The sequence below is a fragment of the Pteronotus mesoamericanus genome, unplaced genomic scaffold (genome assembly GCF_021234165.1).
Source record: "Pteronotus mesoamericanus isolate MK-2021 breed Mesoamerican mustached bat unplaced genomic scaffold, CSHL_Meso_final scaffold_651, whole genome shotgun sequence".
NCBI classification, from domain to species: domain Eukaryota; kingdom Metazoa; phylum Chordata; class Mammalia; order Chiroptera; family Mormoopidae; genus Pteronotus; species Pteronotus mesoamericanus.
In genome coordinates, this window is record NW_026555325.1 from 21,764,696 (window position 1) to 21,780,797 (window position 16,102).

Here is a 16,102-nt window from a genome sequence, read left to right on the forward strand (position 1 = left end):
GACCTCTATCTAACAAGAATAAAAGTGAGCACTGCAATTTAAAGTCAAAGTAAAACTTTGTTTCTCTAAAAGTTATGATTTCACTGGTACAAAAAAAGGCTTTTACAGTAAAAAGAGAAAAGAGGTTAGATGTGTTATTTAGTCCATATATTTTAAAGAATGAAAATAGATACTAGTTTTTATAGGTAACTAAATTTAAGATTACCTTTCTTCATTTTGCTTTTAATAATATCTGATTAGTATTTACCTTTAAATCATTCAAATGAGATCACTAATAAAATGTAAATAATAAAAAATAAACAGTTTTATTTCTTATGTGTCTCTTGCCATCGATCGATGGCCATTTTCAGAGTCCTGTTTGGTATAAGTAGCACTGAAGGGAGAGTAAGATTGGTCATGGGACTTGTACGTTTCTTTGTGCTTATCCAATTTTCCATTGCTGCTTTTTCATATGAATAGCCATCTAAAAAAAAACAAACACATACACAAATTATTTGCAATGTAGAAAAAGGAAGTTAGGATTACTAAAATGAGTTGGATGTACAAACTCCATTGCTAAGGTCTTTATTGTGATTTAAGTGGTATTGCCTTGTACCACTACTGCCCAAATACCAGTGCCACGGTACCCTAATGCATTAAGATGCACTAAGACAGCACAAACTACCTTAAACAGTGTCAGTATTTTATTGATTCCTTTTGAACACTACCACTGGAAAAGAACCGTGTCAAAAAATTCAGATATAGAGGAAAGGAAGAAAGGAAAAGAGCCAGACAGAGTAGAGCAGTACTGAAGATACAGTGGAGCAGTTATCGAGAGATTATAGCACTTGTCCCACTAAAGACTTGACAGTAAAGGTATCTGTGATGTGATAATAAGGTCCACTGGCTAACAGTTTCCATGCCATGATCTTGCAAAATTCTTTGCCTTTGCACATATAAAGACTGAAGTTTTTGCTTCACTATACCTTTTTATACTGGTAACTCTTCCTTTTAAATTGAAAATGTTAGTTCCTTAGTACATGTACACATTTACCTATTTGCTTTAATCTACAATGTGTACAACTGTTTCAGACTAACGATGCCAGTATCTTACTAACAAGAGATCCACAAGAGTTGTCTAACTGCAAAATGGTGTTTGACAATCACTCGGAAAAACTTCCATTTGATAACTTTACCAACTTGACATACAATTTGGTCCATCTTCTTCCCTTTTTATCCTCACAATTTTTACAGATTGGTTTGGTTTTCATGATTTATTTTAATTATGTACATTTAAGTGGTTTCTAAGTAAAAACTATAAAACAAGGTACATTCAGAGGAGTCCATTCTCTCTCTGTCCAACCCATGTTTCCTTCGTTTCCTTATACGTAACCATGTGTGTTAATTTTTGTTTAGTTTATCCTTTTGTTTCTTTTTGAAAATATAAGCAAATGTATGTGTACCCACACAGTACATATGCATTCTTTCATAAAAGCTAACGTGCTGTATTCTATTTTGTACCTGGCTGTGCTCAGTTTAACTATAACTTGCTTTTTATTTCTCCCCATAGTACTCCACTATATAGATGTATTTGATGGTTATCTGGGTTGTTTGGAATCTTTGTCTTTTCCAGATAGTGCTGCAATGAACAGTCTTATCATTGTGGGGTAAATTCTAAAAGTAGAATTGCTGCACCAAGGAGTAAATGTGTATAATTTTGTTAAATATGCTAATACTTCCACAGAAATTCAACCATTTTTTAAAAATTACTACTAACAATGTTGATGAGAATTCCTTTTCCCCAGAACCTCACCAAAAGAATATGGTGTCCAGATGGATTTTTACCAGTCCCTCATGAACAATGGTATGTTATATCAGGTAGTTATTTTATTTTATTATGGAGGAAATAGAACATTTTTCATATGTTTAAGAACCATTTGCTTTTCCTTTTTATATGAACTGATTTCTGTTTTTGTCCATTTTTCTATTAGGTTGCTCTTAATTTAGGATGATTTATTTTTAAAATTGAGAGAGAACTGACATAAAACATTAGTTATTCAACATAATGATTCAATATATATTGCAACATTTTCACCACATAGGCCTAGTAATCATCCATCACCACACACAATTGAAAATTTTTCCCTTTCTCTTGTGATGACAACTTTTAAAATCTACTCTCTTAGCAACTTTCTTGTTTTTAATATACAATACAGCGTTATTAACTATAGTCACTATGCTGTACATTATGTTTCCAGGACTGAATGTCTTCACCCCTTCCTTCCCACCCACCCCACTCCCATCCCCGCCTCTGGAAGCCGCCAATCTGTGCCATGAGTGTGGTGTTTTGTTTCAAATGCCACACATAAGTGAGATTACACGGTATTCATCTTTCCCTGGCCTATTTTACTGAGCACAATGCCCTCAAGGTCCATCCACAATAACAAATGTCAGGATTTCCCTTTTATGGTGGGATAATGTTCCATTGTTTTAAATATATAATAATATTTCTATATATAATTGTTTTATATATAAATACCTTTTAGTATATAAAAACTTTATATACACCTATGGTTTTATATATATATATATATAAATTTATATATATATGGTATATATAACCAATATATACCATTGTTATATATACCATATATATATACCTTTTTAAATGTATATATACACATTAGAGCTTGTATGTGTGTACCTTTATTCATTCATCCACTGATGGACACTTGAGCTGCTTATGTGCCTTGGCTATTGTGAATAATGCTACAATGAATGTTGAAGGTGCAGATACCTTTTCAAGTTAATGGTTTTCTTCCTTCAGATAAATACCCAGAAGTAGAGCTGCTGAATCATATGGTAATTCTATTTTTAATTTTTTGAGAAAATCCCCATACTATTTTCCGTAGAGATTTTTCCATTTACATTCCCACCAACAGTGTACAAGGATTCTCTTTTCTTCACGGCCTCACCAACACTATTTTTCCTTTTGATAACAGCCATTTCTGACAGGTGTGAGGTGATATCTCATTGTGGTTTAGATTTACCTTTCCCTGACTAGTGATATTGAGTACCTTTGTATGCATCTGTTGATCTTCTGTATGTCTTCTTTGGAAAAATGTCTATTCAGATCCTCTGCCCATTTCTTAATCAGATTATTTGGGTTTGTTTTTGTTTTGCTAATGAGTGGTATGAGTTCTTTATATATTGGATTGGCCAAAAAGTCCATTATCTTTTTTCTATAAAAGACACATTTTTCAGTTTCACCAATAACTTTATTGACTTGGATATTCTGAGTATGTTGGTTATCTCCTGCTATTGGCTTCTAGCGGGTGAGGCCAGCGGTGCTGCCAAACATCTTCCAATGCATAAGACTGGCCCCCCCAGCAAAGAATTATTTGGCCAAAATGTCAATAGTACCAAGAAACTTCGCAAACTACTTTTGACACATTTGATGAATTGCAGCACCTTCTCCATATATTGCACAAATAATTTTGTTTTAGTTGCGTTTTTACCTCTTGAAATAATAAAGCATAATATGTCCAAAAATGTGTATTCCATCTTCAATATTAAAATGGCTGCACATACACCAATTTTGATAATTTTTTTAAATGCACACTGATATGGCAGCTGTCACAATACAATCTAACTAAACTGTTTCAAATGAACGTAAAGACAACTAAGCACTACTAGAGCCATAATATGAAAAAAACCTAAATGAACATGAACTTTTAGCCAACCTAATATTTTGGACATTAACCCTTATCAGATATACAAGGCCTGTCCAGAAGGTATCCAGCCATGTAATATGAAAAATAGACACATTTATTGAATATGCAAGGTACAAAAAACAGTTCTCCCAGTCGCCATCAGCTGCCCTGTTGTATTTTCCTGAATCTCAGTCTCAAATCTCTTCCCTTTCAAGGGTGATTTTAGTTTTGGGAAAAGCCAGAAGTCACAGGGCACCAAATCTGTAATCATCAGTGAGAGAGCTCTGTTGTGATGAAGCTGCCAATCACCAGTTGCCCATAGCTCTGGCCTTCTAAATCATCCAAGTAGTTTCCATGGAAGAATGTTCAAGTTTAACGCAAAATTTGATGCAGACTCATTGCTCTACTTTCTCAGTCATTTTCAATGCAACAGCCACAGAGTACACATGCTCATTGAATGATATCTACCGCCCCCACTGACCAGTACAGTGAAGTTGTCATTGTTCATATATGTGCATTCCAGTCCACTCTTGGTTGCCAGGTTACATTGATGATGCACAAACCATTCTCATTACATTAACAATGGTTGGACTTTTTCTGGACAGACCTTGTATATAACTTGCAAATATTGTATTTTCTCCCATTTGGTAGGTTGCCTTTTCATTTTATTGTAGGTTTCCTTTGCTCTACACCATCTTTTTAGTTTTATGTTGTCTCGCGTATTTGTCTTTGCTGACTTCAAAAAGTCATCACCAAGGCCAATGTCAAGAAGCTTAACACTTTTGTTTTCTAGTTTTATGGTTTCATTCAGGTCTTATATTCAAGTCCCTAACCCATTTGAGTTGATTTTTGTGTATGGTGTAAAATAGTGGTCCCATTTCAGTCTTCTGTACATGGCTGTCTTATTTTCCCTGCACCATTTACTGAAAAGATTGTTCTTTTCCTATTGTATATTCCTGGTTCCTTTTATTGTAAATTGATTGTTTTTCTAAGTGTGGTTTTATTTGTGGGCTCTCAATTCAGTTCTGTTGGTTTGTGTGTCTTTATGCCAATACCATACTGTTTTGATTACTATAGCTTTGTAATATAGTTTGAGACATGGAATGGTGAAACCTCCAACTCTGTTCTTTCTCAAGATTACTTCAGCTCTTTGGGGTCTTTTGTAGTTCCCAAACTGTAGGATTATTTGTTCTACTTCTGTGAAAAATACCATTGGAATTTTGATAGAGATTGCACTGAGTCTATATATTGCTTTGAGCAGCATGGACATTTTAACAATATTCTTATTGATGGGCAGTATGGACATTTTAACAATATAAATTCTTACCCATGAGCACAGAAAATCTTTCCATTTATCTGTATCTTCAGTTATTTTCATAAATGTCTTACAGTTTTCAGTGTACAGGTTTTTCACCACCTCGGTTAAATTAATTCTTAGGTACTTTATTAATTTAAATGGGATTGTTTTCTTAAAATTATTTTTGGTAGCTTGTAACTAGTATACAGAAATGCAACTAATTTTTGTGTAACTTTTCTGCAACATTATTGAATTCTTTGATCAGTTCTAACAGCTTTTTGTTTAAGTGTTTAGGGGTTTCTATATATACATAATGTCATGACATCTACAAATACCAACAGTTTTACTTCTTTTCCAATTTGGATGCCTTTTCCTTTTTTTTGTTCCTTTCCTGCTTCCTTCCTTCCTTCCTTTTTTTTTTTTTTTTTTTTTTTAAATCCTCAACTGAGGATATGTTCATTGGTTTTAGAAGAAGGAAAGGAGAGAGGGAGGAGCATTGATCAGTTGTCTCCTGCAAGTGCCCTGACCAGGGATTGAACCCACAACCTAGATATGTGCCCTAACCAGGAACTGAACTTGTTACCTTTTTGGTGCATGGGATAACACTCCAATCAACTTAGCCACCTAGCCAGGGCCATTTTTTTTTTCTTACCTAATAGCTCTGGCTTGGACTTCCAATACTATGTTGAGTAAAAGTGGAGTGATCTCTTATTCATGATGGTTGTCTTGTTCCTGATTTAAAGGAAAAGCTTCCCTCCTTTTCACCACTAATTATGATATTATCCATGGGCTTGTCATATATGGTCTTTAATATGTTGAGGTATGTTCCCTCTAATATCCACTTTGTTGAGAGTTTTAATTATAAATGGATGTTGAGATTTGTCAAATGCTTTTTCTACATCTATTGAGGTAATTATATGATTTTTATCCTTCATTCTATTAAGGTGAGGTATCACATTGATTTATAAGTGTTGAACCATCCTTGCATTCCTGGAATAAATCCTGTTTGATCATGGTGTATGATCCTTGTAATGCACTGAATTCAGTTTGCTAATATTTTGAGAATTTTTCTACCTATGTTCATCAGGAATATTGGCTTGTAGTTTTCTTTTCAAGTAGTGTCCTTGTCTAGTTTTGTTATCTGGGTAATGCTGGCAATATAAAATGAGTTTTGATAAGTTTCCTTTTCTGTTTTATGAGAGAGTTTGAGAAGGATTAGTATTAATTCTTCTTTAAACGTTTGATTTATTTCTTTTATCTATGGACTATTAACATCATCTATTTTTCACTTTTTTCTTTTGGATTTTGAGTCCAGGCTACAAAGTGTCCCTATTTCTGATTATCAAGGAATTTACTACATTTTCTTCTGGGCATTGTACAGTTTAATTTTTATGTTTATATCTCTGATCCATTTGGAATTAATTTAGATATATGGTATAGAAAATGAAGCCAGTTTTATCCTTTTTTATATGGCTCTTTAGTAATCTGAATATCACTTGTTTAAATTATTTTCCCACTGATTTAAAATGCCACTTTTATCATTCATTAAATTTCCAAAGGCACTTGAGTCAATTTCTGAATTTTTAAAAATTACTTTTCATCAGTCTATTCATCTGCCAGTTGCACACTGTGTTATTTATAGAAGCTTTATAACACGTTCTTACATCTGGTTGGGCTAGTGACACTCCTCTTTGTTGTTGTTTTTAACCTATTTGTTGAGTTCTTTCCCATGGAACCTAAAAATGATCTGAATCTCTGGGAGAAACCAAATAGTCTTCCTATCTATCATCATATTATGCTTTACATTTGTTCCAAGTATCTGTTACAGGGATTTTTTTAATAGTTTTATGTGTGGTAAATTTTGCATATTTATGTCTAGGGTTTTGCTTTTGTTATTGTAAATTAAGTCCTCCATTATACCTTTTAATTGCTTTGTTTTTACACATATGAAAGCTATTTATTCCTCTTTTATTTAATTTGCTAAATGCTGATTAGTTGTAAGCTATTGTCTCAGAGCTCCAGACCCATACATGATGCTGAGGTGCATACTGGGGCCAGGATACTGCAAACCACATTTCAGCTTCCCCAGCTGGTTCCCTGTTAGGTCCTGGAATAGGATTCTCTGAAGGGAGATATAACCAGAGTGAAGGCCCGTCTCACTGCTGTGCCTGGCCATGGCCCTCCATCTGGCAAGAGTAGTTGGTTACACCCTTCAGATTTATTTGCTTGCTTCTTTGTCGGTACTGCCCAAATTTGTCTTATCCTTTCCCCTTTACAGGAACTAGCACCAGCTGTGTTGCTCCCCGTCTTAGAGGCCTGGTTCTGAGAGAGCCATGTGAGGCTTTGATATATTCAACTTCTTCCCTTTGTTCTCTGAATCCTAGAGATGGTAGATACTTTCTGCAGGTATTCTGTTACTGCCTTTTGCTTTTGTTTAAGATGTAATTCACATACCATAAAATCCACCATTCTATGTACGCAACTCAGTGGTTCTTAGTATAATTCAGAGTTGTGCAACCATCACCACTATCTAATTTCCAGACATTTTCATCACTCCATAAAGAAACCCTGCACCCATTAGCAGTCACTCCTTCCCACCAGTGGCAGCCACTAATCTATTGTGTCTTTGTGGATTTGCCTATTCTGGACATTTCCTATAAACAGAATCATACAGTATGTGGTTTTGGTGTCTGGCTTCTTTCACTGAGCATAATAATGTTTCTAACGTTCATTCATGTACCATCTATAAGTATTCCTTTTTGTGGCTAATATTCCAGTGAATAGATATACCACATTTTATTTATCTATTCATCCAGTGGTGGTACGTTGGGTTATTCACACTTTTTGGCTATTACCAATATGGCTTCTATGAACATTCATGTACAATCTTTCAGAGCAACATACATTTTCTATTCTCTTGGATATATAACTAGGAGTACAATTGCTGGAACAAATGGTAACTGCCAAACTGTATTTAGCAGCAGCTATACCATTTTACCTTCTCACCAGCAATATTTTTGCACTTTCTTAGCAACACAAGTTCTTTTCCATCTTTTTTATTTTAGACATCCTAGTAGATATGAAGTGGTATCTCACTGTGGTTTTGATTTTCATTCCCCTAATGATATTGAACATCTTCTCTAGTACTTATAGGCTATTTGTCTGTCTTCTGTGGAGAAGGGTCTAGTCAAATCTTTTGCTTATTTTTAATTGGGTTATTTGTCTTACTGTTGAATTGTAAGATTAAGTAGGAAAAGATACAGCAGGCCCTCAAATAATGTAATTCTATTTAACATCCTTTAGTTATAATGTTGATGAGATGGTATAGAAACTTAATTCTTGTTAATATCAATTACTCTGTGGTAAAATTGGTTTTGTTATGTCATTTTGCTGAAAGCCCCAGAAGCTATCAACATTAAGTGAGGGTTCAGTGGACCCAATTTTTATTTGTAAAAATCTGAGAATAATGAACTTCAGTTTTATAGAATACTATCATACTGGCCTATCACTATAAAATATTGTGAGTTCAATAATGGCTAATTCATTTGCCACTAGGCTAGATAAATCTAATAGCATGTTTTTAACCTTCCAGGTGAAAAGAGCCAGGCTTATTAATTTCAGTTATGTTCCATTGTGATGACTTTAAGACTATTTGTGTGATTTCTGATAGTGGAGTTTGGTGCTTAAATATGGTTATGAATGTCCCCTGTGTGTTCAAAAAGGTGTATTTTCTAATTTGAACATTGAGTTTGAGATATTACTTTGCTCTATTTTGGACTGGGAGGTATGATGAAGTCTATTACTGTATTTTCTCATGTCACTTGTAGTTTCTGTGTTTGGGACGCAGAGCTAGTAATGGTTATCTTCACTGAGAATTGTGGTCTTCAGTACTAGAGTATCCTCCTCATCTTTGTATATTTAGAGGATGTCTTCATTCTACTTTCGCAGACAAGCATTTAACACTTTTCTTAGTTTAGTTGCAATTGTCTCATTTTTGCCTATCCTTTTACTTCTAACCTGTCTAAATTCTTATTTTAGTTTGGGTTGAGCTTTGTTAGCTAATCTCATCTTTTATCTTGAATTAAGTCAAATTATTTATTAAAATTACCAGTATGTTTGGTAAGAGGGCTATCATTTTTTAAATATTTTTATAAATCGCATATATAAATTCTTTCACTCTAATAGGAGCTAGTTTCATTAGTTTTGATGCTTAGGGAGGTTTGTATTTTTATCTACTGGTTACCTTTACTCCAGTATCTCCTACTTAGCTTATTCAATTTCTCATTTTCTCTCCATTTTCAATAGGTATAATATGTCTACATTGTGAGAGCACATCATCATCATACAGTTTGCTGTTACCTTCCGTGGAATGCAAGTGAGTGATTTCCCCTTGCCTGCTTGTGAGCTGTCAGGTAGCAGTGAATAAAATTTGGGCTCCTTCACTCTGTGAAGGCACAGGTTACCTACAGCAGGAAAGTTGGTCACACTCACCAGTTTACCCTGAAGGTTAGCATCAGCTTTCTGTGGTATTATAAGACAGTGATTCTTTCAAATAATAAGTTTTCTACTGGTAGCAAATATATTCTCAAAAACAGAGAAAACAGGAATTCTGAGTGCATCTATATTGCTCATTATATTGAAAACTTGAAATAGTTGTGCCAGAGTTCATCCCAGAGCAGCAAGAGGGACTGGAAGAGACACAAAGCAAAGACCACTTTCCCACCCCCACATACACAGAGCCTTTCGTATACAAATGAAAAAGCAATGATAGTGAAACATCATAACTAAAAACAGTTGATAGTCCTGGTTTCTTTTAAAAATCACCCCTGAAGTTTACTACAACTAGAGTAAGTTTATTTGAAATCAAAATATCACCAGGGGAAAAACTGGCACTTCCAAAGAGAATATATATAGTGTACAGGTATATTACATTCATTAATAGCTAAGTTTGCTTGTTTTCACTACCTTTTTAAGTTTTCATCTGAACAGTACCATCTGACTCTTGCTATAAATCAAGATCTGTACCAGATCTAGGACAATACTTAGTAAGCTTCATTTACAAAATTTTATTTCAAATACCATTTTAATATGCTCAGATAAATAGGTTCTAGTAAAACACCAAAATAAGGATACCTATTATTTATAAGATACTTTCATTCCTCGGACTTCCATTTCTGGCAGATTATGTAAGCCCTAAAAGTTCTTGCTACATTATTTAGAAATAGAAAAAGATGCTAGAAGAAGCATCTTTTTACATGGATTTGGAGCTTCTAGGTTCAAAAGATTTAACTCTAGTGAAAGGTTCAAGTGAAAAAAATATCAGTTCACTGGCCTGGACTCTGAATTTACACTATCTCTGTTCAAGAAAAAAAGCGTGTCAGCCCACTGCTGCCCACATGTGGTCCTGGGAAATGGACAAAGCAAGCCCAGCACCTCCCTGGAGCTGTGCGCCCTCTTCCCACCCTGGAATTCCACAGGTAATACTCGACTGAAGACAAGCACACAGACAGCAAAGACCTGGAGCAGGGTCCCGCAGACCTTTGAAAATAGATACAGCCTGTCAGTATTTCTAAGATAAAATAAACAGTATACTGTGACTCACTAGACTGTACCCTATATTAACTCATTTAATCTGCACAACAGCTTTATGAAGGAATTGACGCATAGCCTGAATAACTTTCCAAAGTCGCACCTATAGGGAATGGCAGAGCTGGGTGTAAACCCAAGCAGTCTGGCTCCAGAGTCTACATGCTTAAATGTGATGTCATTTACTTAAATTTAAAAAAAAAAAATCTCAAAAATTTAAAAAAAAAAAATCTCAAAATGTTAAATGAGTAGTAAGACAATCAGAATAAATGGTTTGTAGGAAGGTCTGAGAAAGTCTAAGGAGATGAGCTATATAAAATAAGAGTGAAAGATTTCCAGAGATAAAAAGGCATGAAATTCCATTGAAGAGGCACTGTGCACCTTGAACAGTGAAAAATAAGTATCAAAGAAGAAAAACAAAAATCAGAATTAAACTGACATTGTACTTGCTCTACATAAAGAAGCTAGGGTATGCATTCTCTATACATAGGACGTAAAGCACTGAACACTTTACAGAAAAAGCAAAGTGGGCAGATAGGGTTTATTAGGTTTTTACAATTTTGAAATAATGAACTATAAGTGTGAACGCTGATTTTTCTAAAAAGATATGTAAATGGTTTAACATATTTAAATGATTAGAATAGGCCTGAAAGGAATAAAAACCAAAATATTTGAAATGCCTGACTAGTAGTTACCATTTCTATTCTTCATCCCACCACCAAATTAATCAAAATGTCAAGATTTTCTTTTCTAGCATAATAAAATTATTCTAAAACTTATCTGGAGGTCTAAATGGGCAAAAATTGGACAAATTTAAAGATAATACTGATAGACACAGCCATCTTTTAATTTTTGTTTTAATTATTCTCATGTTTCATTATTAAGAATTTATTCAACAGAGTTAAGAGTTAATTTATGGCACATTCATGCCATGAAATACTGTCGTGTAGTTGAGAATGAAGTAGTTCTAAACATATACTGACAAGGAATATTATCTGCTACATTAAGTAAATAAGAGCAATTTTTCAAAAGTATGTGTCATATCCCATATGTTCTAGAACAAATTATAAACAAATATGTGGAAGGATAAATCAGAGTACAGAAATGTCTCCCCATTTCCAAAATATATATTTGTACTGTTTTTCCCCAAGCATATGCCTGTTTCATAATTTAAAAGAATGGATGAATACAAATACTGTGAAAAAGTGTTGAATTATAGGCAGAAACAGGTCTTGGAAATTTTTCTGAGGCTGTTAATTCAATAAACATGCCTTCCAAAAAACCAGGTGGAAAATGCCAAAAAAGGACACATGATCAATTCAGAAAAATTCAGGAAAGAAAAAAATGGGAACTAGAAGAAAGCAAAATAAATTGAAAACATATGCTGGAAGGAATTATCTCTAATGTATCCCAATATAAAGAAATCAGTTCAATTCTATGAAAAATGAAGACTGAGTATTTTTTAAGTTAACTAAAATTAATTCAAGTATGTTTCCCAAAGGGAACACTTCAGGAGAAAAGTAACACAGGAAGGCTAAAAAGACTCTTCTGGGATTACGCTAAGCAAAAAAAGTCAGGCTCAACCAGTTATTTACGGTCTGATTCCACTCACACAGCGCCTTGAAATGACTAAATGTTAGAAATGGAGGATAGATTATTGGTGGAGGGGGAAAGAGCAGGTGGATAATGGATGTAGATATAAAAAGGCAACATAGGGGTCCTGTGGGGTTGGAACTGTTGTCTTGACTGGTGGTTGATGTTCATACCCCCAAAAGGGACAAAATTGTGTAGCATTTAATATACACATGTAAAACTGGGAAAATCTAAAGATTCTGTGTGTTTCATCCATGTTGCTGAGGGGCAGGGAAGATTGGGCAAAGTGTACAAAATACCTCTCTTAGATCTTAGAACTGCATGTAAATCTGTAATTACTTCAATAAAAATAATAAAACAAAAATAAATTGATAGCACCACAAAGGCTGAAACACACACTAAATATAAGTAAGGCTTTGGATCAGCTAGAATTGTACTGCTGGTAAAAGTATAAACACATTCAATCACTCTGAATAACTATGTATATCTATTCCTAGGAATACACCCAACAGAAATATAGTTTGTTCTCCAAAAAACATGAATAAAGGTTCAGGGCACCATAATCATCAGAGTTGAATAGATGAATAAATTGTAGTATATTCAAACATGAGAATGAACAAATTACTGCTTTGTGCAACAACATGGACAAATCACACAAAATCATGCTTAATGAAAGAAGTTAGACCCCAAAGAGATATACTTCGATTCAATTTAGAAGTTTAATAAAAATGTACTTCTGATTAACCTATAATGTTAAAAGTCACAATATTGATTACCCTTGGTGAAAGATGTGTACTTATGTTTGTTTTAGAAATAGAAATATACCATGCAGGTAGCAGAAATAAACAAAAAGAGCCAAGATTAAAATAAGACAAAATTCATGACAAATACAGTAAATAATGCCAACATGAAAATATTAAGGTGACAAAAAATGCAAACCTTCAAGAAGAGAGAATATTCAAAAATTTAAATTGATTAACCTATTAGAAGCTGGTTTTGAGAACCTCCGATCAAGATGGCAGTGTAGGCAAACATGGCTCACCTCTTTGCACAACCACAACTAAAATATAGAACCATTACAAATTGAGTTGAGTAGATGTCTGACAACTACAGAATTAAGGAAACCACATCCATCCAGACTAGTAGGAGGGGCACAGACACAGGCTAGGCTGGTCCTTCACCCACGTGGTGGGTAAAAATTTGGGAGGACTATCTTGGAAGTGAGGAGTTCCAGCCCCACACCAGGCCCCCCGCTCAGGGTTCCAGTGCCAGGAATATAAGTCCCCACAAATTCTGGCAGCAAAAACCAGAGGAGATTGAGTCAGAGGAGGAAACTACTGGAGCCCCAAGCAGTTCCTCTTAAAGAACCCACAAACAGACTCACCTACTCACACTCACTCCCTCTGGACTTGGGCACTGGGGTGGCGGCTTGAGGAGCACCAGTGGCGTGCAGGTGGAGGCTGAGGTATCTGGCATCAAGGTGAGCAAAGGCCAGATTCCCTTTTCTTAACCCTCTCCCCACAGAGCCAGCAAGCTGGTGTATCTGAGACTCCACCCCACCCAATTTATGGGCCCACCCAAGCTGCTTTTCCATATGAATGGCTGGTCCTGTCTCAAGCTTCAAAACTTCCTAAATCCTCTCAAACAGGTAACAGCTGGCCTCAGTGAGCCCCAGGCCTGACACTAGCAACAGCTAACTTAGATTCACAACTTGGCTTTCCCTGGGAATCTATAAGCCCAGCACAAGTAGCAGCCTCCTCAGATTACTTTATAGCTCATGCCGAGTGACCCCGGGCAAAACACAGGCAGGAGCTGACCTTGGTCTGAACCTCCCAGGAAACCCCAGGGCCGGCGCACCCAGTAAAGAGCTGCAGACCACACTGCAGCACTGCCACCCTGCCCCTGCACAGCTGATCCTCCATGGAGGGTATAGGTTGGTTGTCAGTGGTCACAGTCAGTCCTTGCAGCTGACTGGCCTGGGTTAACCTCTTCCATTGATCTGCCAACAGCAATCAAGGCTCCACTACGAGAGGGTGAACTCAGCCGACAAGAAGGGCACACCTTGAGTGCCCATCTTGAGTGACAGGGGAGGCTGTGCCACTGGCTCTTACAGGACACCTACTACATTAGGCCACACTACCAAGACATGGAGTCAAAGCAGCTCTACCTAATATATAGAAACAAACACAAGGAGGCTGCCAAAACAAGGAGGCAAAGAAACATGGCCTAAATGAAAGAAAAGATCAAAACTCCAGAAAAAGAGCTAAACAAAATGGAGATAAGCAATCTATCAAAACACTGTTTTTATAAGGATGATCAAGGAACTTAGGACCTCAGTGGCATAAAAAAAGACCCACTCAGCAACAAAGGATACAGTAATTGAAAGAAAGAACAATTTACAGGGAAACAACAGTACAGTGGATGAAATTGAGAATCAAATCAATGACTTGGAAATAAGAAAAAAACAACAATCAGGACAGCAAGAAGGAAAAAGAATTAAAAAAAAAAAAGAGGAAAATATAAGCAGCTCTGGCACAACTTCAAGAGGTCCAACATTCACATCATAGGGGTGCCAGAAGGAGGAGAGAAAGAGCAAGAAATTGGAAATCTATTTGAAAGAATAATGAAAGAAAACTTCCCTAATTTGGCAAAGAAATAGACATGCAAGTCCAGGAAGCACAGAGAGTCCCAAACAACATGGATGCAAAGAGGCCCACACCAAGACACATCATATTTACAATGACAAAGGTTAAAGACAAAGAGAGAATCTTAAAAGCAGCAAGAGAAAAGCAGTTAGTTACCTACATGAGAGTTCCCATAAGACTGACTGTCAGCTGATTTCTCAAAATAAACTTTGCAGGCTACAAGGGATTAGAAAGAAATATTCAAAGTCATGAAAAGCAGGGACCTGCAGCCAAGATTGCTCTATCCAGCAAAGCTATCATTTAGAATTGAAGGAGAGATAAAGAGCCTCCGAGACAAGAAAAAACTATAGGAGTTGATCATCCTTTCATATAATACCAAACCAGTATTATCTGCAATGTTAAAGGGACTTATTTAAGAAAAAGAAAATCAAAACTATGAAAAATAAAATGGCAATAAATACAAATCTATCAACAATTGAACCTAAAAAACAAACTAAAAAAACAAGAAGAACAGAGAGAGAATCATGGATACAAAGTGTTTTGATGGTTGCCAGACGGGAGGGGGGGTTTGGGGGAATAGGTAAAGAGGTGAGGGGATAAATAAGAACAAATAGGCAGTTACAGAATAGCCATGGGGATGTAAAGTACAGTATAGGAAATGGAGCAGCCAAAGAACTTATACGCATGACCCATGGGCATGAACAGTGTTAGGGGTGTTGCTGGAGGGAGTAGGGGGTGCTGGGTGGAAGCAGGCAAAGGGGAAAAAATCAGGACAACTGTAATAACATAATCACTAAAATGTGATTTAAAAAATAAAAGCTGGATTTGATTTCATAACAATCTGCTGTTAAAAACTCTCCTACAAAGAAAACTCCACATCTTGATGACTTCACTGATAAATCCTATCAAACATCTAAGGAAAAAATATGAGCAATACCATACAAATTCAAAATATGGAGGAGAGGGAACATTTACAAGACCAGAATTACCCTCATACCATATCACACAGACATTACAAGAAAACTACAGCCAATACCCCTTATGAACAGATACAAAAATACTACTAAAGCTATCACATCAAATCCAGCTTATGTAAAGAGGATAACACAAACCTTAAAGGTTCCACAAAAGAAAATTGTTCTAACAAATAAATTCAGCAATGTTGCAAGATATAAAATCAATGTACAAAAATCACTTGTGGTTCTATATACTAAAAATAAAAAACTTATAGAGGGAATTAAGGAAATTCCATTTACATATAGAAAATTAAACTTAAAGAAATTAAAGGC

The 16,102-nt window shown here is 35.5% G+C and overlaps 1 protein-coding gene across 1 annotated transcript in view; it reads right to left on the bottom strand.

Moving 5' to 3' along the window:
* Positions 1-293: 293 nt before the first annotated feature.
* The window catches only part of WDSUB1 (WD repeat, sterile alpha motif and U-box domain containing 1), a 68,490-nt gene continuing 52,681 nt past the window's right edge, over positions 294-16,102 (bottom strand). The window contains exon 11 of the mRNA XM_054562427.1: positions 294-463. Coding sequence (XP_054418402.1) covers positions 306-463 — 158 coding nt within the window. The 3' untranslated portion in view covers positions 294-305. The remainder of the gene's footprint in view (positions 464-16,102) is intronic.